Consider the following 24,035-nt stretch of genomic DNA (forward strand, 5'->3'; position numbering starts at 1 on the left):
GTATGTAGGATGGATGGATGGATGGATAGATAGGAGAAATAGAGGTAGAGATAGGGATGGATGGATGAGAGAGAGATGTATGTATGTATGTATGATAGAAAGATAGATAAATGATAGAGGTGGATGGATGATAGAAGATACAGTAGATAGATAGATAGATGATAGATAGATAGATAGATAGATGATAGATAGATAGATAGATAGATAGATAGATAGATAGATAGATAGATAGATGATAGATGAATGATAGAGATGAATGGATGGATGATAAAAGGGGGGGGCAAACTGACAGTCACAGATAGACAGACAGACTGATTGATTGATTGATAGGTAAGAAGCAGCCGGAGAGTCGATTCTTGTGCTGGAAACTTGCAAATCTTCTCCCGCTCTCTGCCTGCATCCGGGATGGAGGATTTTCAGAGCTGCAGTTGTGAATCGTGGCTTTCTCTCTTGGATGCCGATGATGGTTAGTTCCAGGAGGAGAGAGGAGCCGAAAGAGGAGGAGGAGGAGGAGGAGGAGGAGGAGGGCGGGTGGCTCCGAAGACGTTTCGCTTTCAACTGAGGTGACGAGAGCGATTAACCGGGATGAAGCGTCTGGGGCATGTCCGGGCCTGGCTGAGCAAGGAAACAGGTGCGCGCAGCTGGCAGGATCGGGCAGCTCCCAGCTGAGGCCCTGAGGCAGCTCAAGCACGCCCTCCCAGCCACACGGACCGGGATCTCCAACCGGCTGCAGCTCCGGAGATGCGCTCTTGGGTCTCTCCTCACCTGGGAAAATCTCTCCGGCCAGAGATGGACTGAGCCATCTGTCCGTTGTGCCTCCGGTCAGAACAAGATCCTTCGGGGAGGCTGGAAAGGAAGCAGCCACCATGAAGAAAATGTTCTCTTGTTCCAGCCATCAAGTGGCGGTGAGTACCGACGGCTGCTTTCACCGAATCGACAGGTGGCAGGTTGTTATCCTCCAGCAATTATACCCGAGATACCTGTAATTATGTTTCTGAAAAGCAGCAGAAATGTCGAACCTGCAGGCCATAAGAACTTGAGTTTTATCTCTCGGTTTTGAATCAAGCTGCTAGTCCTTAAGGTGGCACCCCCCCCCCCCCCAAAAAAAAAAGAGCTTGGAAAACCAGACTCTGGGCCAGGGCCTAGGAGGAGCCGTATGTTTTGCAGTATTGAGGAGAGGAATTTTAAGTGCTTTGCCTAGCTTAATCAGAATAGGGACCTTGGAGGTCTTCTAGTCTAACCCCCTTCTCAAGCAGGGGATCCCACCCTACACCATTTCAGACAAATAGTTGTCCAATCTCTTTTTAAAGACTTCCAGTGTTGGAGCATTTTCAACTTCTGGAGGCAAGTCATTACGCTGATTAATTGTTCTCACTGTCAGGAAATATCTCCTTAATTCCAGGTTGCATCTCTCCTTATTCAGTTCCCATCCATCATTCCTCGTCGTCTTCGCTTACTACTGCCTTACTACAGGCTAGCTCTGTCTTGGCTGCTTGGGGGAAGCCGGAGGTCTATTCCTAAGGGTAGAGCATTTGTTCTTACTCAAGCCGTAGTTTTCAACTTTACTTTATAGCTTACAGCTTCGTACCTATAATAGCACTTGGCCTTATACAGCTAGTCCTCAAGTTACGGCTCCAGCCCAAAATTTATGTTGCTAAGTGAGGAAAAAAAACCTTCTCGCTCCAAATCATTATTCCAAGCACGCAAAATGTGTTGAAATACCGAGATGGTGCAAATTCATATCGCAATCCCAACTCCTGGCTGGCTGCTGGCAAGAGCCCAGATTCATAGAGTCGGTAACGACAAAACCTAGATTGCAACAATGCATAACAAACTGAGACAAATTGACCTAACTCTACTCATTTTGCATACAGGTCAGTGGTGGGTTTCAAAAAATTTTGGGACCTCTTCTGTAGGTGTGGCCTGCTTTCCGGGTCCACTGGTGGAACCTCTTCTAACCGGTTCGGTAGATTTGACGAACCGGTTCTATCGAACCGGTGTGAACTGGTAGGAACCCACCTCTGGTACAGGTAGTCCTCACCTTACGACCACGGTTGAGCCAGTGGTGGGTTTGTACTGGTTTGTACCAGTTCGGACGAATAGGTGGTAACTTGGCTGGATTACTGTATCGCATTCTACATGGGGCTGCCCTTGAAGAGTGTTCGAAGACTTCAGTTAGTCCAGAACGCAGCCGCGCGAGTGATTGTGGGTGCACCCAGGTACACCCACGTCACACCTATCCTCCGCGAGCTGCACTGGCTGCCTACTGGTCTCCGGACCCGCTTCAAGGTGCTGGTTGTTATCTATAAAGCCCTACATGGCATCGGACCTGGGTACCTGAGAGACCGCCTCCTGCCAATTACCTCCCATAGACCGATCAGATCTCACAGTTTAGGTCTCCTCCGGATTCCATCCACCAGCCAATGTCGGCTGGCGACCCCCCGGGGGAGAGCCTTCTCTGTTGCAGCTCCAGCCCTCTGGAATGACCTCCCCGTGGAGATCCGGACCCTTACGACCCTCCCGGCCTTCCGCAAAGCCACCAAGTCCTGGCTGCTCCAGCAGGCCGGGGGGCTTGTGAAACATCCAGCCCCACGGAAATTGTGAATGTCGTGCTTTTTTAAAGTGTTGTCTTTGTCTATTTATCCCCCTTCCCTTGTTTATTGTGAGCCGCCCAGAGTCCTTCGGGAGTGGGCAGCATACAAGACCAATAAATTCAAACTCAAACTCAAACTCAAACTCAAACTGGTTCTATCCTCAGCGCCGCCATCTTGATTTTCAGCTCGACGCATGCGCAGAACAACCTTCATTGCAAAAATGTAATCCCCCTCCGTGTTTTTTCTCACGCTGTCCGCATGCGCAGACCTTGTTTAAAAAAAATTGGCGCCCCAAACTGGCAGTAACGGCGGCAGCAGCCTACCCCTGGGTTGATCCCCAAATTTATATTGCTAAGCGAGTCATTGGTTAAGTGAGTTTCGCCCCATTTTACGACTTTTCTTGCCGTCGTTGTTAAGCGGATCGTTGCAGTCGTTAAACGAGTAACCCGGTTGTTAAGTGAATCGGTGTTCTCCATTGAGCTTGCTTCTCAGAAAGTTGCAAAAAGAAAAGTTGATCACGGGACCCCCGGGACGCTGTGGCCGTCATAAGAATGAGTCCGGAGTCCTTCGGGATTGGGTGGCCTATAAATCGTATTAATAAAAATAAATAAAAATAAATAATTGCCAAGAATTTGAATTTTGATCGCGTGACCTTGGGGATGCGGCAACAGTTAGTGACCGTTCACAGTTACGATGGAAAAAGTGACAGGACCATTTTTCACACTTAACAACACTTGTAGTTATCTCCATAGTCCCATGATCAAAATTCAGACATCTGGCTACTGACTCATATTTATGACGATCACACGATCCTCTTTTGTGACCTTCTGACAAGCCAAGTCAATGGGGAATCCCGATTCACTTAACGACCGGGTGACTAAATTAACAACTGCAGCGATTCATCTAACAAATGTTGCAAGAAAAATCGTCAACTGGTGGGAGGGGGGAACTTAATGTGACTCATTTAGCAACATACATTTTGGGCACAATTGTCCTAAGTCGAGGTCTACCCGCAGTTTTAATTCGCAGGGTTGAAACCTAGCAGTCAATATCAGGGCTCAGTGTAGGAGACACTCTGCACATGGACAGAGGGAGGTGAACATATGTTCTGGTTGGGATATTCCAAGCTGCAATTAACAGCTGAGAAGAATCATTGGGGAAAATATTGAGCAATAAAAAAATAAAATAACGGAGCTGGAAGGGACCTTGGAGGTCTTCTAGTCCAGCCCGCTGCTCAAGCAGAAGACTCTATATTATTTCAGACAAACGGCTGTCCAGTTCTTCAAAGCCTCCAGTGATGGGACGCCCACAACTTCCAGTGGCAAGCTGTTCCGCTGTTTAATTGTCCTCTCTGTTGGGACGTTTCTCCTTAATTCCAGATTGCTTCTCTCCTTGATTAGTTTCCATCCATTGTTTCTTGCCTTCTGGTGCTTTGGAGAGTAGCTTGACTCCCTCTTCTTTGGGGCAGCCCCTCAGATATTGGAAGACTGCTATCCTGTCTCCCCTGGTCCTTCTTTTCATTAAACTAGACATCACCAGTTCCTGCAACCGTTCTTCCTATGTTTTAGCCTCCAGTCCCCTAATCCTCTTTTTTGCTCTTCTCTGCACTCTTTCCAGAGCAGTGTTTCTCAACCTTGGCAACTTGAAGATGTCCGGACTTCAACTCCTAGAATTCCCCAGCCAGCGAATGCTGGCTGGGGAATTCTAGGAGTTGAAGTCCGGACATCTTCAAGTTGCCAAGGTTGAGAAACACTGTTCTAGTCTCCCCACATCTTTTTTTTATATTATAGCAACCAAAACTGGATGCAATATTCCAAGTGTGGCCTTAGCAAGGCCTTATAGAGAAGTTCAATTCAGTTGTGGAAATGGTTGCCATTCATTATTATTATTTAATTGTTCAGCCTTGCCCTGTCCTGCCCTCACGTTAGTTCCGGTTTCGGGGACCAAGCAGGGCCTTAGAAGATGCTTTTCTCTGTTGCTTCAATGCCCATCCTTTGTGGGTGTTGCCCCCACCAACTATGCAACCGAGAGGGAGGGCCCGGATGGATGCCCTTTGGGGGATGAGGGACACCCCTCCACCCGGGGGATTTTTTCATGGCATCTCTAAGGGGAACAAAAGGTCCTCAGGAAATGAGGGTCTCGGCAACTGGTACTTCATTCTGTCCAAGCAGGGAGATTAAAAGAGTTGGAAGGGACCTTGTAGGTCATCTAGTCCAACCCCCTGCCCAAGCAGGAGACCCTACATCCTTTTTGACAGAGGGCAATCCAGTCTTTTCTTGAAAGCCTCCAGGGATGAAGTTCCCACAACTTCCGAAGGCAACTTCTCTTCCATGGGTTGATTGTTCTTCCTTCTTATTTCCAGGTTGAATCTCTCCTTGGTCAGTTTCCATCCATTCTTCCTTCTCTGGCCTTCGGGGGTTTTGGAGAATAGCTTGACCGCTTCCTCCTCTCTGGGGCAGCCCCTCAAATATTGGAAGATGCTCTCCTGTCTCCCCTGGTCCTTCTCTTCCCTAGACTAGCCAGGCCCAGTTCCTGCAACCGTCCATCGTCTGAGCGTCCAGTCCCTTCATCAAGTCCAACCCCCTGCCCCCAATCAGGAAACCCTATACCATTTCTGACAGAGGGAAGTCCAGTCTCTTCTTGAAAGCCTCCAGGGATGAAGCTCCCACAACTTCTGTTCCATGGGTTGATTGTTCTCCCTGTCAGGAAATTCCTCCTTGCTTCCAGGTTGAATCTCTCCTTGGTCAGCTTCCATCCATTCTTCCTTCTCTGGCCTCCAAAGGTGCTTTGGAGAATAGCTTGACCCCCTAACTCCTCTCTGGTGCAGCCCCTCAAATATTGGAAGATGCTCTCCTGTTTCCCCTGGTCCTTCTCTTCCCTAGACTAGCCAGGCCCAGTTCCTGCAACCGTTCATCGGATGTTTTAGTCTCTATCCCCTCATCATCCTGGTTGCTCTTCTCTGCACTCTTTCCAGAGTCTCAACCTTTTTATAGTGTGGGGACCAAAACTGGATGCAGGATTCTAGGTGAGACCTTACTAGGGCTTTACAGAGTGGTATTAATACCTCCCTTGATCTTGATTGAATCCCTCTGTTAATGCAGTTTAGGATTGCATTGGCTTTTTTGGCTGCTGGCTCCTATTTAGCTGGTTGTCCACTAAGACTCCAAGATGCCTCTCCCAGTCACTGATATTAAGTCTGGTTTCACCCAGTCTCTATATGTGTCCTTTGGGTTTTTCTTGCCTAAGTGTAGGAGTTTACTTTTCTCTACATTGAATTTCATTTTGTTAGAGAGGGCCCAGGGTTCAGGTTTCTCAAGAGAGTTGGGCAAGAAAGGTTTGGATCCAGAAATTGGGATCTTCACAACCCCCTGGGCCAATCTGGAGATGCCAGCGATCGTGGGGTGGGGAGGAGGGGTTCCTTCCCAAAGGAGGCAAAAATCACTAGATGGGGTGGGGGGGAAGTTTCCAAATCAGAGGAAAAACAAGGAAGGCAATAATCCTGTAGGTAGAATTCATAATGAATAAACAAAGAAATCCCATGAGCCTAGCTGTTTCTTCTTCGGAATTATGTCACTTTCGAAATATGTTGAGGGTGTTTTGCAAAGAGAACGGTTGATGGGAGGTCAGCTGCACTCTCTGTCCTGAAGCTGTTAGGCAGGTTCTCCTTCTTTCTTTTCTTTTCTTTTCTTTCCTTCTTTCTCTCTTTCTTTTTCTTTTTTTCCTTTCCTTCCTTTCCTTCCTTTCTTTCCTTCTTTCTTTCTACCCTCCTTTCCTCCTTCCTTCCTTCTCTCCCCTCCCTCCCCTTTCCTTCCCTTCCTTCCTCTCTCTCTTTCTTTCTATTTCCTTCCTCCCTTCCTTCCCCCTTCCTCCCTTCCCTTTCTTGCTCTTTCTTTCTATTTCCTTCCCTCCCTTTCTCTTTCTTTCCTTCTTTCCTTCTTCCTTCCTTCCTTTCATTTCCTTCCTTCCTTTTCTTCTTCCTTTCTTCCCTCTCTCCCTCTCTCCTTTCCCCCTTCCCTCTTTCTTTCCTTCCTTCCCTTTATCTTTCTATTTTTTCCTTCCTTTCCTTCCCTTCTTCCTTTCTTCCCTCTCTCCCTCCCTCCTCTCCTCCTTCCTTCTCTCCCCTTTCTCCCTCCCCCTTCCTTCCTTCCTTCCTTCCTTCCTTCCTTCCTTCCTTCCTTCCTTCCTTCCTTCCTTCCTCTTTTTCCTCCTCTTTCCCCAAGTTTTCTAAATGTGGAATATAAAGTGAAAAGGTGGAACTCTGCCAGAAGGCTGAACTTCACTTCCCGAAGACCTGGAGTTGAAGGGACAAAGGGCACAGCATTCAAAGGTTCCCACAAAGGAGCCGTCATTTTAGGCAGAACAAAAGATCTCTCCCGTTTTATTCAGCCCTCTCACTACACTTCGTTTCCTCTAAAGGTTGAGCTGGCCCTTTTGTGTCCTCTCCAAATAGAGGATGGTCCCAGAAACAATGAACACTTGGGCCTTTGAAATGAAAGCGCCTGAGTCAGCCGTCCCAGGTAGAGAAGGCAGGAAACAGAGGAGCTAATTCTACTCTTATTGTAAGGCTACAATAACAGAAGATCTTGCAGATGGGAAAGGACAAATCTCCCTTTTCACAGTCTGGTAATTGAGGGTGGATTCTTTCTACCTTTTTTCTCTTCCAGTTATACAATTGAGGCTACCCCTTCTTTTATATCTAGTCCAGCATGTCTAGTTTAATGAAAACAGATTAACAGAGCTGGAAGGGACCATGTGGGTCCAGTCTCTTCTTAAAAGCCTCCAGTGATGAAATAACAGAATAACACAGTTGGAAGGGACCTTGTAGGTCATCTAGTCCAACCCCCACCCAAGCAGGAGACCCTGCACCATTTCTGACAGAGGGCAGTCCAGTCTCTTCTTGAAAGCCTCCAGGGATGAGGCTCCCACAACTTCCAAAGGCAACTTCTGTTCCATGGGTTGATGGTTCTCCCTGTCAGAAAATTCCTCCTTATTTCCAGGTTGAATCTCTCCTTGGTCAGTTTCCATCCATTCTTCCTTCTCTGGCCTTCAAAGGTGCTTTGGTGAATAGCTTGACCCCCTCCTCCTCTCTGGTGCAGCTCCTCAAATATTGGAAGATGCTCTCCTGTCTCCCCTGGTCCTTCTCTTCCCTAGACCAGCCAGGCCCAGTTCCTGCAACCATCCATCGTAAGTTTTAGTCTCCAGTCCTTTGAGCATCTTAGATAGATTCAGATTAATAGAGTTGAAAAGGACCTTGCAGGTCATCTAGTCCAACCCCACTTCCAAGCAGGAGAACCCTACACCAGATGGCAGTCCAGTCTCTTCTTGAAAGCTTCCAGGGATGAAGCTCCCACAACTTCCGAAGGCAACTTCTGTTCCATGGGTTGATTATTCTCCCTGTCAGGAAATTCCTCCTTATTTCTAAATTGAATCTCTCCGTGGTCAGTTTCCATCCATTCTTCCTTCTCTGGCCTTCAGGGGCTTTGGAGAATAGCTTGACCCTCTTCCTCCTCTCTGGGGCAGCCCCTCAAATACTGGAAGATGCTCTCCTGTCTCCCCTGGTCCTTCTCTGCTCTAGACTAGCCAATGAAATTAATTAATTAATTGTTTTCCTGACAGTGAAAACAATCAGTGGAACAACTTTCCTCCAGAAATTGTGAATGCTCCAACACTGGAAGTTTGTAAGAAGAGACTGGAGGGCACTCTGGTATAAGGTCTCCTGCTTGAGCAGGGAGCTGGACTAGAAGACCTCCAAGGCCCCTTCCAACGTCTATACCTGATGCTTCCCTAGGCAGGATCTTGTCCTTTCTCTCTCAAGTTCTTTCCTACAACACACCATTACGGAAGCTGGGCAGTCACCTATTAGGGACGCCGCAGCGGCTCCTGCACTGAGCAGGGGTTGGACTAAATGACCTCAAAGGGCCCTCTATAAGAAGAGAGGCCTAATCGGTGAGCCGAGAAATATTCTCCAGGAACAAGAGGAGATTCCCTCTCTTGGGAACCGAATGACCTGAGAGAGGGCCGACGCCTTCTGCCGACGCCCAAACTTCTTCCCTTCCCTCAGAGGTAATTCGGGCTGGGTGTGTGGCCTTGCGCAATCTCCCCTCCGACAACAGCAGGGCGTGTGCGTTTGCCATGCTGTGTCTTCACAACCGGATTGTGTCTTCTGTCAGGAGGACCCAGGCGGGCACTTCACTTCCCCGAAACTGATCTGTTTGCCAAAGCAAACAGCGCGGAGGGAAGGCGCAACCGAGGAGGCTCCAGAGGCGGGATGGGGATCAGGGCAAGGATGCCTAGGGGGCAAGGGGGGGGGGGTTGGCGTGGGGGGAGAGTCCCTGGGCAAGGCTGAGTTGGGGGCTGAAAAACGAAGGCGTGTTCAGTCCTCAAAAGGCTCCACAGGCTGGGATTTGAGCCCAACTTCTCAGCTCCTCTGGAATCCTAAGCCTAAAATAATAAAAGAAACAATAATAACATCAAAAGAATAACGAAATGAAAGAAATAATCATAATAAAATAAGAAAAAATTAAAAATGAAAGGAAAGGAAATAGAATAAAAGAAAACGAATACAATAAAAGGAGAACGAAATACATAGTAATAAAAAATAAATCGTAAAAAAAAAATCAGAATCGAAAAGTGAAATGAAATAGAATAAAATGGAATAAGATAAAATGTAGGCTTAAAATAAAATAAGTGTTAAAATAAATAATAACATTAAAATATGAAAAAGAATAAAATAAAGTAAGGTGAAATATAGAATGAAATAAACGAATAAAATAAAAATAATGAAATAAAATAATAAAACAAAAAATAAAAAAAATGAAACGAAACGAAATGGAATAAAATGGAATAAGATAAAATATAGACTAAAACAAATAAATAATAAAATAAAATAAATAAAATAGAATAAGAAAATATAGAATCAAATGAACGAATAAAATAATAATAATGAAACAAAATAAATAATAAAACAAAAAATAAAAAAATGAAATGAAACTAAATGGAATAAAATGGAATAAGATAAAATATAGACAAATAAATAAAAAATAAAATAAAATAAATAAAATAGAATAAGAAAATATAGAATCAAATAAACGAATAAAATAATGAAGCAAAATAAATAAAACAAAAAATAAAAATAAAAAAATGAAATGAAACAAAATGGAATAAGATAAAATATAAACTGAAATAAATAAATAATAAAATAAATAAAATAGAATAAGATAAAATATAGAATGAAATAAACGAATAAAATAATAATAATGAAACAAAATAAAAGACAAAACGATAAAATAAAATGAATAATAAAGCACTAAAAAATAAAACAAGAAATGAAACAAAAGGGAATAAAATAGAATAAAATAAAATGAATAAAATATTAAAGTAAATAACAAAATAAATAAAAACAGAATAAAAAATAAAATAAAATAAATAGAAGAAATATTTGTACCTCAAGGTTGAACTGTGGGCTGAGCTGTGCACTGATGACGTTACCTAATTGGGTCGTGAAATGTCTGTGAGAAAACCAGCCAGCTCTGAGGGCGCAAGCGACCTCACAAAACAAAACAAAACAAAACATGACCCAGGGTCACTGAAACCGTCATAAATACGAGACAGCATCCAAATTTGACCACATGGCCATGTGTGTGTGTCTCTGTGTGTGTGTGTGTGTGTGTGTGTGTGTGTGTGTGTGTGTGTGTTGCAATGGTCAGAACTGTGAAAAACAATCCCAGGTCCACATTTTTCCAGTACCGTTCTAACGTCGGTCACTAAATGAACTGTTGTAGGTCGTAAGGGCTACCTGTATCCCCTTTCTCTGCTGAGAAGAAATGTCGGTGCAGAGGGACACAAATCATTTTTCCCGCCTGCAAATCACCTAAAATCCGACCAAGGTGTAATTTGTACCCATTATTTGAACACCTTCTACAAGGGTTTGTTTGTGTGTGTGTGTCTGTATGTGTGTGACGAAACACAGTTTCTCCTTAACCCTGCATCGCGACGTGAGAAGGCCCCTTCCAACTCTGCTCTTCGGCATTCTCTCGCCCTCCAGATCGAAAGCTGGAATAAGCTCGACCAGAAGCTGTTTGACGCCGTTGAGAAGGGGGACGTCATCCGGACAGCCCTCTTTGCCTCGAGGAAGACGGCCCACCCCACCAAGCTCAACGCCCTGGGACAATCTGCGTACGTAAGTCTTTCCCCGGGAGGAACATCCAGTCGGCCAGGCCCACTCAGTCACATGACCACCTAGCCACGCCCACCCAGGCGGTCATAGGCAGATCTTCTGACAAGCAAAATCAAGGGGGGAAGCCAGGTTCACTTAGCCGCCGTGTTACTGACTTAACAACTGCAGCGCAGTGGTGGGTTGCGAGCGGTACAGCCGTACCAGTAGCAGCCGGGAGCAACGGCCACCACACCGGTACAATATCTCGTTTGGCCCACCCACTGTTTATAACGTGACCGGCCAATTGCGCATGTATACACAGCATGCGGCACCTGCGCGACCTGCGCCAGGCAGCTGAGTGTCGCAGGGCGGTGGCATGCACATGCCTGCATAGCGCGCGTGCCCGACTGGGATGCCCGGCCCCGTGTGCAGCGTACCGGTTGCGACGGGATCTGGAACTCACCACTGAACTGCGGAGATTCACTTAACAGCTGTGGCAAGAAAGCTGGTACAATGGAGCAAAGTTCACTTAACCAATGTTTCACTTTGCAACATAAGTTTTGGGCTCAGTTGTGGTCATAAATCAAGGGTCATAAATCAAGGGTTACCTATATTTTTGTGTCCTCCTTGTTCATCCTGACTGGGGCAATTTCTTCCAAGGGGAGGGTGAAAATTCTTCCCTCTATAAAACTTGGTTTGCCAGATTTTAGAGTAAAAGAGCAACTGAATGGAACTGAGTGTTTACTGGCCGGATGCCTTTCCTGTCACCAGTGTGGAGTTTTGTTCATCAAATATATTCTCATTGTGCTCAGAAAAATAAGCCTCTACCTAGGATTGAACTCACAGCCTCCTGATTGTGAGGCGAGAACACCACCTCTTAAAAAGAAAGAAACCAAGGTTTAATTTTAGATCATAGGTGTCCCATCTTGGCAACTTGAAGACGAGTGTACTACAACTCCCAGAATTCCCCAGCCAGCCAGCAAGTTCTCAAGATCGGGAATCCCTGCTTTAGATAATCTTAAAAGAAACACATTTGCTGTGGGTTTTTTTCATTGTTTAATGACCCTGTAATCCCTTGTGGGGGTGGAATCGGGGCAACTGAATGCAGCTGAATATTTACTGGCCAGATGCCTTTCCTCTCGCCACAGCCGAGTTTTTTTCTCCAGCAGATATCTTCTTTTTTTAAAAAAAATGTAAAAGATTTTTATTAACAAACATGTAAAATACACACACACACAAATTAGACGTACACCACATTTATACAATACAGTGTGAACAGGAACTTCCTGTTTTTATATTAGCAATCATCAATCAATATCGCTCACATTATATTATTTCCCTTTCTATCGTATTTCATTTAGATTTCACCATTCTTAACCCTCTTATTTTACTCATAACTATTATTTTTGAGTGTTGTTATATTCTTGTTGAGGGAAGCACGGCTTCCCTCAACAATATTTTTTCCTTTTTCTTGAATTGTCCTGTGGCGAGGTGCACCATGGCAAGAGGTCTGTGAAATTCCCAGAAGATGACCTAATTAATTTATGAGCCTCGAGACAAAGTTCAAAAGAAATCCATTCATTTATTAGGATCAACATTCTGGCATGTTCTCCTGTGGAGCCGAAACTGACTACCTCTTAATTGCATTTGAACTTTACCCCTGTGTCCCCTCCCCTCTGTCTGGGTCATAAATCACATTCACCAACAAGGTTGTAGAAATATGAGATCCGACTCTGTGCCGAAGGTATGCATGGAATCCTCCCTCCGTTGCCAACCTGATAATAGTCATTGGCAACGCTTTACAAGTTGGCAAGGTCCATGTCCCGCGGCGAGTTGTCCAGTCCATTCTGCCAAGGAATGGGGGGAGGGGAGCTTCTCAAATCTTCTATGGAATTCCTTGATTTTGCTGGTGGAAAATTTTTTAAAAATGATTTTTTGGGGTCTCTTTATTGCAGGTTCCATCTGGCAGCTTCCAAGGGCCTCACGGAATGCCTCACCATCCTGCTCACCCAGGGGGCTGATGTCAATGATAAGAACGAGGACGGTGGGTACCAGCCCAACGGCCCCCCTCCCCTCTTTCACTCAGGCCATTTGCACAAAGGGGTTTAGTTTAGTTTACTTTCTTGTTGTTGCACCACATGCAACGAAATTAAACGCCTTCTTCAAGGTCCATTATAACTATAAAAATAAAAACAAACACACCACATTCTCTACAATTGAATTGAAAACTCCTGATGTTGCATTCATATTGCACTACACCGTAGAATTCAATATAGTTACTGTCCTGAGATAGAAGCTGTTTTTCAGCCTATTTGCCCTTGTTTTTATTTCATACAAAAAGCGCTTGTTTTCCCTGATCATCCAGGGTGTCAACTCCCAGCATTGTCGTAGTAAGATGAGGGGCAGGGAAGTGCATTTCTTCCATTCTGTCGGCAGGAGTCGGATCTCAGATTACTGCAGCAGGCTTGGGAGGGGTGCACCTCATTGGGGAATGTGATTTATGACACAGACTGAGGGAAGGTGGGGGAACAGGGATAAAGTTCAGCGATAAATCAAACAAAGCTTAGGCCTGACTGTGAAAAGATCTTGCTTGTAATGCTCCTAATAAATGTATTGTATTGAAATACATTGTATTGAAATGTTTTGCATTGAAACTTGGCTCAATACTCATGAATCAATTAGGGCATTTTTAGGAAACCTTACAGACAGTCAAGTCTAAGCTTTGTTTGATTTATAGCTGAATTTTACCTCTCCCCTCAGTCTGTGTCACAAATCTCATTGCCCAATGAGGTGCACCCCTCCCAAGCCTGCTGCAGTAATCTGAGATATGACTTCAGTATGCGTGGAATGCACTCCCCCCCCCTTCTCTCACTATGGCAACAATGGGAGTTGACTCAGGGCTTCTGATTGGGATAGATCCTAATACGTTTATCCACAGTGATAGCATCTGTGCAGTGTTTGATATATAGCACAGAATGGTTTGCAGTGTGCTCCTATAGGTCAGGGTGATAAAAGATGTCCCAATTTGTGTTCTCAAAGAAATCCTGAAATTGTTGGGAAGCATCTTCTGGCCAAGGTTTCACTGTCTTGATTATAGGCAGAGCCAGTCTCTTAAGAGGGATGTATGCTGATACTAAAAGCAGTGAACTATGGTCTGATTGTCCCAACTGTGGAATTTGTATAACCTTATAGCCATGTTTATATATATATAAACATAAAATTTAGGCGTACAACACATTTACACAATACAATACGAACAGTAGCTTCCTGTTCTTTATAATAGCAATTATCAATCGATACCGCTCACCTTATATTATTTCCCCTTCTATTGTATTTCATTCAGATTTCACCATTCTTAACTCTCTTATTTTACTCATAACTATTATTTTTTGAGTTTTGTTATATTCCTTCATTGATTCTTGTTTCTTTCCTCCATCCACTTACACCATTTATCCCATATCTGGTAGAATTCTGATTCTTCTTTTCCCTGGATTTCCTTAGTTAGTTTGTCCATTTCAGCACAATCCATAACCTTTCTTATTATTTCATCTTTGCTTGGAGTTAATTTGTTTTTCCATTTCTGGGCCGTAATTATATGTAGTATTAAATACTGGATTTCTTTTTTGTATTTCGCAGACATTATTCCTAGCCATGTTTAATGTTGGTATATGCTTTGTCGAAGAGGTTTGCTCCTCTGGTGGCACACTTACCATGCTGGTAGAATTTAGGGAGCACTGCTTCCCCCCCCCCCAAAACATACAAAATACACACACACACACAAAACTAACACTTAAGACTACATTTACACAATACATTGGAACTGCATGTTCCTTCTTTTAGCAGTTTCAAATCGGTACTATTCTCCTTATGTTATTTCCCCTTCTAATATGTTTCACTTAAGTTTCATCATTTTTAATCCTCTTCTTTCATTTTCTTTTACTCATCTATCTGATATATTGGCTAATTACCTCTACTAAAGATGATTAGGGGACTGGAGGCTAAAACATATGAAGAACGGTTGCAGGAACTGGGTATGTCTAGTTTAATAGAAAGAAGGACCAGGGGAGACATGATAGCAGTCTTCCAATATCTCAGGGGTTGCCACAAAGAAGAGGGAGTCAAGCTATTCTCCAAGGCACCTGAGGGTAAAACAAGAAGCAATGGGTGGAAACTAATCAAGGAGAGAAGCAACTTAGGATAAATTTCCTGACAGAACAATTAATCAGTGGAACGACTTGCCTCCAGAAGTTGTAAATGCCCCAACACTGGACGTTTTTAAGAAGAGATTAGATATCCATTTGTCTGAAGTGGTATAGAGTTTCCTGCCTAGGCAGAGGGTTGGACTAGAAGACCTCCAAGATCCCTTCCAATTCTGCTATTGTATTGTATTGTATTGTAAGACAAGTTTGGATTCTCCTGAGTGCATATATACATGACAATCCTCCTCCACTTCTACTTTTTATTAACTTTATTAGCACTGCTTTTAAATCAGCCCGATTAAAGGTGGGGTATAGACTGCAGTAATCAAAACTACACCTAACTTCCCATGGAAGATATATGGGTCTACATTTAAGAGTCCTGGAGCAGTGACTGTCTACAGTCTTTGCAGTGATGCACCAGCTTTTAAATCAACAACTCAGCTGGCTGGGTTTTTTATCTTTGAGGAACATCTGGCTGGTAAGAGAGGATCAGGAGAAGACAGAGGATGGAGACATTTTAAGAGCCCCTCCTACCTTCTCTCCTTTGCTCTGGGGTCATGAGGCTATGGGGTGGGATTTTCCCAAGGGGCCACATGGAAAACTAAGACTGTATCAACAGAGGGATGGAATCAAGATCCACATGAAGGGTTAATATCGCTTTATAAGGCCTTGGTAAGGTCACACTTGGAATACGGCATCCAGTTTTGGTTGCCACGATGTAAAAAAAGATGTGGAGACTCTAGAAAGAGGGCAGAGAAGAGCAACCAAGAGGATTAGGGGACTGGAGGCTAAAACATACGATGAACGGTGGCAGGAACTGGGCATGGCTAGTCTTGGAGGCCCCCAAATTAAATCTTTCTTCCAAGCGCGGCAGCTTTTTCGCAACTGCATAAGGGGAGTGGCTGCTTTTGACAGCCTTCTGTCCTTCCGAGGTGTGTAAAATGAGGACCCAGATTTTTGGGGAGAAGAGGCTGACTCTGTAAACCGCTTAGAGAGGGCTGTAAAACACTGTGAAGCATTATATAAGTTTAAGTACTATTGCTATTGTTCCCTTTCTCCTTCCTTCCTTCCTTCCTTCCTTCCTTCCTTCCTTCCTTCCTTCCTTCCTTCCTTTCTTTTCTTCCTTCCTTCCTTGGTGTGCAGTGGTTAGAATGAAGAACTGCAGGCTACTTCTGCTCCTTGACAGCTGCTTCCAATTTGACAGTTCAAATCTCACCAGGCTCAAGTTTAACTCAGCCTCCCATCCTTCCGAGGTGGGTAAAATGAGGACCCAGATTGTTGGGGAGAAAAGGCTGACTCTGTAAACCCCTTAGAGAGGGCTGTAAAAGCACTATGAAGCAGTATATAAGTCTAAGTGCTCCCTTCCTTCCTTCCTCCCTCCCTTCCCTCCCTCCCTCCCTCCCAATAGTTAGAACGCAGTACTACAGGCTAATTCTGCCTACAGTCAGGAGTTTGATCCTGACCAGCTCAAGGTTGAATCAACCTTCTGTCCTTCCTAGGTGGGTAAAATGAGGACCCAGATTGTTGTGGGGCAAGAGGCTGACTCTGTAAACCGCTTAGGGAGGGCTGTGAAGCAGGATATAAGTCTCCTGTAAGTGCTATTGCTATGAAAGAGAAATCCAATCTAGAACTAAGGAGAAATTTCCTGACTTTAAGAACAATTCATGGAAGAGCTTTCCTTCTGAACTTGTGCATTGCTCCATCACTGGAGAATTCCAGAAATAGACTGCACAACCCTTGGACTGGGGTGGTCTCCTTCCTTGGACTCCTGCCTTATCCATCCCTGCAGAGGTTGGACTAGAAGACCTCCAGGGTCCCTTCTAGGGTTCTGTGACCTTTTATGACTTTCCTCCATGCAGGAGGCCTCCTCAATTAAACCTTTCTTCCAAGTGCCACAGCTTTTTCCGGAACTGAAAATGGAGGAGTGGCTGTTTTTTTAAACAGCCCGTTGATCATCTGCAGTTTTGCACACCTTAGCAGGACTTAAAGCGGGAATAATCAGTTTTCCCAGGCAGCATCTTATAAAGTCGCCAGGAAGTCTCTCCAAACTAGTTGAGCTCCTGGTGGCTTTAGATCTCTCCAGTGAGGAGTGGGATTCTACCAACTCGGAGCAGTTCAGGTGATCCGGTGGCTCCCATGATCAAGCTCCCTGCACTATATTGACCTATATCAACCCAGCTCAGTCACGCAGAATGGATTGCCATCCCTCTGCTGTTTTCCTCCCCAGCAGTAACCCGGAAGGAGAGTTTTCTCAAAATTGCCCGCGTGCGCAATCACCGAACCGGTTGTTAAACTGGTAGGATCCCACCACTGCCTCCACTAGGACGGAAGCGGTTTTGTCTTGATTAGAAAAAAGAGGTGGAGACTCTGGAAAGAGGGCAGAGAAGAGCAACCAAGAGGATTAGGGGACTGGAGGCTAAAACGTAGGAAGAACGGTTGCAGGAACTGGGGATGAAGAAAAGAAATGACATGATTGAGCAAATCAAGAGAGTTCTGGGAGCTGAAATCCAGCCATCTTTAAGTGGCCAAGATTGACAGGTTTTTCCCGCATGCCTTCGCTCTGCTTAACAACTAATCCCCACAACACTGTCGATACTTTGCCAAGACTGCATTACTATTATTCTTCTTTTCCTTCCTAGTATCTCTCTCTTCCCACTTATGACTATAGCCATGTTGCTTGTATCTTTACAATTTATATTGTTTTTATTGTTTCCTAGGTTGATTTGATAGCTTATTAGTAAAAATACATTAGTAAATGTATTTTTATTCTCCTTATATACACTGAGAGTATCTGCACCAAAGACAAATTCCTTATGTGTCCAATGACACTTGGCCAATAAGAAATTCTATTCTATTCTATTCCATTCCATTCCATTCCATTCCATTCTATATTCTGTTCTGTTGTATTCTGTTGTATTCTGAATTCTGTTCTGTTTCTGTTCTATTCTATTTCATTCCATTCCATTCTATTCTATTCTGAATTCTATTCTGTTCCTGTTCTTTTCTATTTCATTCCATTCCATTTTTTTCCATTCCATTCTATTCTATTCTGAATTCTATTCTGTTCTTTTCTATTCTGAATTATATTCTGTTCTGAATTCTGTTCTATTCTATTCTGAATTATGTTCTGTTCTGTTCCTGTTTTATTCTATTCTATTTCATTCCATTCATTTTTTTTCTATTCTATCCTGAATTCTATTCTGTTCTGTTCTTTTCTATTCTGAATTATATTCTGTTCTGAATTCTGTTCTATTCTATTCTGAATTCTGTTCTGTTCCGTTCTGTTCCTGTTTTATTCTATTCTATTCTATTTCATTCCATTCAGTTTTTTTCTATTCTATTCTGAATTCTGCTCTGTTCTATTCTATTCAGAATTCTATCCAATCCTATCCTATTGGGAAACTCTGGTTGTGATACTGGATCGCTATCTGTCAGAAATGCTGTAGGGTCTCCTGTTTGGGCAGGGGGGGGGGTTGGACTCGATGATCTCCAAGGTCCCTTCCAACTCTGTTAATCTGTTGTGGCTGCTCCAAAACACTGAAAGTTTTGAAGGAGAGATGGGGCAACCATTTATGTGAAATTGTATAGGCTCTCCTGCTTGAGCAGGGGTTGGACTAGTAGACCTCTTGAGGTCCTTTCCAACCCTCTCATTTTACGCTTCCTGTTTTGGCAGGCAGCACAGCTCTGCACCTCGCCACCATCGCTTGCCAGCCCCAGTGCGTCAAAGTCCTCCTTCAGGTACGTCACTTTTCTTCTTCCACTGGGAACCCGTAGGAAGCCCGTTTGCAAAGGGAGCCTCTGAGCATGTGCAGTGACATTTCAGCTTGGGGCGTTGTAGAAGCTTAGCCTGGGGGTGGGGGGGGGAAGTTGTTGCTGCCCTTTGGGAATTGTGTGGTCTCTGCCCTATTTCTCCGGTAAAATCTCCCTCCCATTGAGAGGGGCTCAGAGGCATCCTTGGTGGTCTCTGAGTTTGTTGGAGGAGGAGGTGGAGAAAAAGGAGGAGGAGGAGGAAGAGGAGGAAGAGGAGGAGAAAGAAGAAGATGTTGATGAGGAGGAGGACTGTGGGGTCCTTGGTGCTCTCTGAGCTTGGTGGTTTTCTTGCAGACATTTCATGACCCAACTAGGGAACATCTTCAATGCTAGAAGAGAAGGAGGGTTGGGGGAAGGGGAGGAGAAGGTGGAAAAAGAGAAGGAGAAGAGGAGGAGGAGGAAAAGGACTTAATACTCTCTGAGCTTGCTTGTTTTCTTGTGTAGACGTTTCATTACCCAACTAGGGAACATCATCAGTGCTAGGAAGGAGTGGGGTTGGTCTCTCAAGAGACAATCCACCAGCCGAAAAGAGAACTAAAAGACCCAAGCAATCTCTCCACCAACAATCAGCCCCCAGATGAGCATAGATTAACTCCAAAATTAACTCCAGACCAATCAAAGAGCCATCACCAGTAAACAGCCCACCAAAGACTCTCTAAGACACCCCCACACCCATTCACACAGACAGGCAAGACACTAGAATATAAACTGACAACAAGCAGCACTCCTTACTAGCACTGATGGTGTTATCTAGTAGGGTCATGGAACGTCTGCAAGAAAAGAAGCCAGCTCAAGGACACCATAATCATCCTCCTCCTCTTTCTCTTCCTCCTCCTCTCCGCACACCCCACTCCCTTCTAGCACTGATGATATCCCCTAGCTGGGTAAGGTCGCAAAATGGGATCACATAACCCTGGGAACACTCACTGCAACCGTCATAAGTATGAACCAGCTGCCAAGCATCTGAATTTTGATCGCCTAAAGATGCCACAAAGGTTGTGAGTGTGAAAAATTCTCAAGTCCTTTTTCCCCCCAGTGATGTTATTTGAATTTATTAGCTTTGTGTCAGGTTTCCAAAAGATGCCTCAATTAATTCATGAGCCTCAAGCCAAGTTTCAAAAGAAATCCAGTCATTTATTAGAAACACCATTTCGGCAATAACCCATTGCAGTCAGATCTGAGCTTCATTTGAATTAGGGCTGAACTTTCCCCCTGTTTCTTCCCTCTCCCGCAGTCTGTGTCATAAATCACATTCTCCAATGAGGTGCACCCCTCCCAAGCCTGCTGCAGTAATCTGAGATCCGACTAGCCGAAAGTTTGCGTGGAATGAGGTCCCCCCCCCCTTTCCTCACCATGGCAACTTTAGGAGTTGACGCTTTATTTGTTTTTGGGCTGTCCCCAAGGTTGCCCCTAAGGAAGGGGCAGAAGGTGGAGGCCATCTTGAGTTTTTGCAGATCAGCCTGGACAGTTTAGATGAGTGTCAAGTAATTAGCAGACCAATGAACCCCCTTGCTGTGAAAACTCATCTTCTTGATTCAAGACATAACTGGAAAACAGCGATGGCTATCTCGTGGGAATTAGTAATACTTAAACTTAAAAGAAAGATGACTACTTTTAATTGCACTACATTCCATAGTTGCTGGATAGTGAGTCACAGCTGTAAGGGTGAGAAGCTTCGAGTAGAGAAGAGAAGAGAATAGGATGTAGAATAGAATGGGACAGAATAAGATTTGGGATGGAATGGAATAGGATAGGATAGGATAGAATTTAGGAAAGGATGTGATGGGAGAGTAGAGTAGAGTAGGATAGACTAGACTAGACTAGACTTAGAATAGAATAGAACAGTAAATATGAAATGAAATGGAATGGAATAGGATAGGATTTAGAATAGGATGGGATGGGATAGTACAGCAGAGCGGAACGGAACAGAACTAGAACTAGAACTAGAACAGAACAGAATAGAATAGAATAGAAATATGGAATGGAATGGGATAGGATTTAGAATAGGATGAGATGAGATAGGATGAGATGGGATAGGGTGAGATGGGATCGGATGGGATCGGATCAGATGGGATGGGATGGGATGGGATAGTACAGTAGAACAGAGTAGTGTAGAATAGAATAGAATAGAATAGAATAGAATAGAATAGAAGAATAGAATAGAAAAGAAAAGAAAAGAAAATATGGAATGGAATAGAAAAGAATAGAGAATGGAATGGAATAGAGTAGAAAATAATAGAGAATAGAATAGCATAGAATAGAATAGAACAGAATAGAACAGAATAGAACAGAATAGAACAGAATAGAACAGAATAGAACAGAACAGAACAGAACATTTTTCAGATTAACAGAGTTGGAAGGGACCTTGGAGGTCATCTAGTCCAACCCCCCACCCAAGCAGGAGACCCTCCACTGTTTCTGACAGATGGCATCCCAGTCTCTTCTTGAAAGCCTCCAGGGATGAAGCTCCCACAACTTCTGAAGCCATAGAACAGAACGGAACAGAATTCTTTATTGGCCAAGTGTGACTGTTGTGCGTCTCCATCACTGGAGGTTTTCAAGGGACAGACTGCACAACCCTTTGTCCGGGACAGCACAGGGTCTCTTGCCTTGAGCGGCGGGTTGGACTAGAAGACCTCCAAGGTCCCCCCCCCCATTCTTCAGTATTCTGCAATTCTATCCAGAAAGACGAGCAGCTCCACATTTCGCTGCCCAGATTTTCCCAGCTCAGAAACAAATGAACAGATCTGCCTGGGGAGGGGGGGTTACTGCTGAGGTGTGGGGCCCGAGCCCCGCTGCTTCCAGAGCCTGGTTTTGCAAGAGTCCCCAGGGGCAGTTTCAACCCAACAGTGGTGGCACAAGCACCGGGAGCCAGGCGGTTGCACAAGGTTGTGCCACGTTCAGGCTCGCCCCGCTGCCTACGAGGCTGCATTCCTCAGCCGACAGAGATATCCCGGCCTCGTAAAAATCACTAGCTTCCTCCGAGCGAGCCCCGTTTGATGCGGGTGCCCAGCATTTTCCAGCATAGCTCAGCGGTAGCTTTCTCTCACACCTCTTATCTATTGTAAGGTTCCAGCCGTTTCCCAGAGCCACCGAAATGTCCAACAGAGTGGAGACTCCAGACGAGGCTCACAAAAAAACACCAGCTTTTATTGATGGCCGTAGCAAAATCTGGGTGACCAAACTATATCCAAAAAAACACTAACAAATGCATGTAAGGAATAGCCGTCCCCTGTAAGAGGGGCTCAGAGTATCATATACATTTTAGGCAGATAGAAAGAAAGTTTATCCAATCAGAGGCAAAGATTTGTTGATCCTTAAAGAGTCCTTTTGCTCAAGCTCCTGGCTCTGCCTCCCTTATTTATGGAGTATTCCTATAGCCTTGTGTAGGGGGTGGCAGCCCCCCCCCCTTGGCCAAGTTGCAGGATGCTTTAAGGATTTATGAGCCAGGAAAACTCCCTAGTTTCGTTCCTTTATCTATGGGGGCCTGACATTCCCATGTAACAATTTCCTTCTATGTTTTCAAGAACGTGCCTAGTTTTTAAGCCAATAATAGAAGCGAGACACAGCAGGGAGATAACATTTGCAGCAATGCCATCCAACATTAAGGTTACAATTTGCTAGGCTAGAAAACAACTAATTCCTGACAGTCTACAATAATATAAGCAGAAGCCAATAACAAAGCTTCATGATTTCTAGCAATATATCACATCAGAAGCAAACAGCAAATGTGGGTTTAATCAGGAACAATTATATAGGAACATAAGCAATTCATAATAAAAGCAAATAGCCAATATGGATTCATATTTATTCATATACTCCTTCATTAACCTCCCCCCCCCCCAAAAAAAATTGCTTCCTAATGTATCTTGCAAGGTTATAACCAGAGATTACTGCCTGTTGGGTTGGGTTTGCCTTAACTTGGGTAAAGAACTGGTTTTCCAAAGCACCAGAACGCAGGACAAGAAACATTTATGCAAGAAAAACATTGGGCGCTATCTAACAAAATGAAATTCAAGGGTGAAAAGAGTCAGGTTCTACATTTAGGCAAGAAAAACGAAATGCACAGGTACAGTATAGGTGGTACTTTGCTCCATAGTAGTAACTGGGAGAGGGATCTTGGAGTCCTAGCAGACAACCATTTAAATTGGAGCCAGCCGTGTGCAGCAGCTGCCAAAAAAGCCAACACAGTTCTAGGTTGCATTAACAGAGGGATGGAATCAAGATCAAGGGAGGGATTAATACTAATCTATAAAGCCTTATTAAGACCAAACCTAGAGTACTGCATCCAATTTTAGTCTCCATCATATAAAAAAGATGTTGAGACTCTAGAAAGAGTGCAGAGAAGAGCAACAAAGAGGATTAGGGGACTGGAAGCTAAAACATATGAAGAACGGTTGCAGGAACTGGGGATGTCTAGTTTAATGAAAAGAAGGACTAGGGGAGACGTGATAGCAGTCTTCCAATATCTCAGGGGCTGCCACAAAGAAGAGGGAGTCAAGTTATTCTCCAAAGCACCTGAAGGAAGGAGAAGAAGCAATGGATGGAAACTAATTGAGGAGAGAAGCAACTTAGAACTGAGGAGGAATTTCCTGACAGTGAGAACAATTAATCAGTGGAACAGAAGTTGTGAATGCTCCAACACTGGAAGTCTTTAAGAAGAGATTGAATAACCATTTGTCTGAAGTGGTGTAGGGTTTCCTGCCTAAGCAGGGGGTTGGACTAGAAGACCTCCAAGGTCCCTTCCAACTCTGCTATTCTTCTAAAAAGAGAAGAAGCAGCGATGGGTGGAAACTCATCAAGGAGAGAAGCAATCTAGAACTAAGGAGAAATTTTCTCAACAATTAATCAGTGGAACAGAAATTGCCTCCCGAAGTTGTGAGTGCTCCTTCAGTGGAGGTCTTCAAGAGAAGAGTGGACAGCCATTTGTCTGGAATGGTGGGGCCTCCTGCTTGAGCAGGGGCTGGACTAGATGACCTCCGAGGTCCCTTATTATGATACTGCTGTGGAGGGCTGAACCAACAGGGTTTTGAAGGTGTGTAGGCATGTCATCTTGTGTAGGGGTTTAAGACAGTGTTTCTCAACCTTGGAGACTTTAAGTCCTGTGGACCTCAACTCCCAGAATCCCCCAGCCAGCACAGCTCAACCTTGGAGACTTTAAGTCCTGTGGACCTCAACTCCCAGAATCCCCCAGCCAGCACAGCTGGCTGGGGAATTCTGGGAGTTGAAGTCCACAGGACTTAAAGTCTCCAAGGTTGAGAAAGGTTGAGAAACACT

General features: G+C 44.4%; 1 protein-coding gene across 1 annotated transcript in view; it reads left to right on the top strand.

Annotated features, from left to right (window-relative positions):
• The first annotated feature begins 554 nt into the window (after positions 1-554).
• Positions 555-24,035, top strand: part of ANKRD35 (ankyrin repeat domain 35) — a 44,798-nt gene continuing 21,317 nt past the window's right edge. Inside the window, exons 1-4 of the mRNA XM_087705362.1 lie at positions 555-905; positions 10,639-10,769; positions 12,705-12,793; positions 18,622-18,686. Coding sequence (XP_087561488.1) covers positions 867-905; positions 10,639-10,769; positions 12,705-12,793; positions 18,622-18,686 — 324 coding nt within the window. The 5' untranslated portion in view covers positions 555-866. The remainder of the gene's footprint in view (positions 906-10,638; positions 10,770-12,704; positions 12,794-18,621; positions 18,687-24,035) is intronic.

The sequence above is a fragment of the Thamnophis sirtalis genome, unplaced genomic scaffold (assembly GCF_051295495.1).
Source record: "Thamnophis sirtalis isolate CommonGarterSnake01/CBP01778 unplaced genomic scaffold, rThaSir2_p1.2 scaffold_2, whole genome shotgun sequence".
Taxonomy (NCBI): domain Eukaryota; kingdom Metazoa; phylum Chordata; class Lepidosauria; order Squamata; family Natricidae; genus Thamnophis; species Thamnophis sirtalis.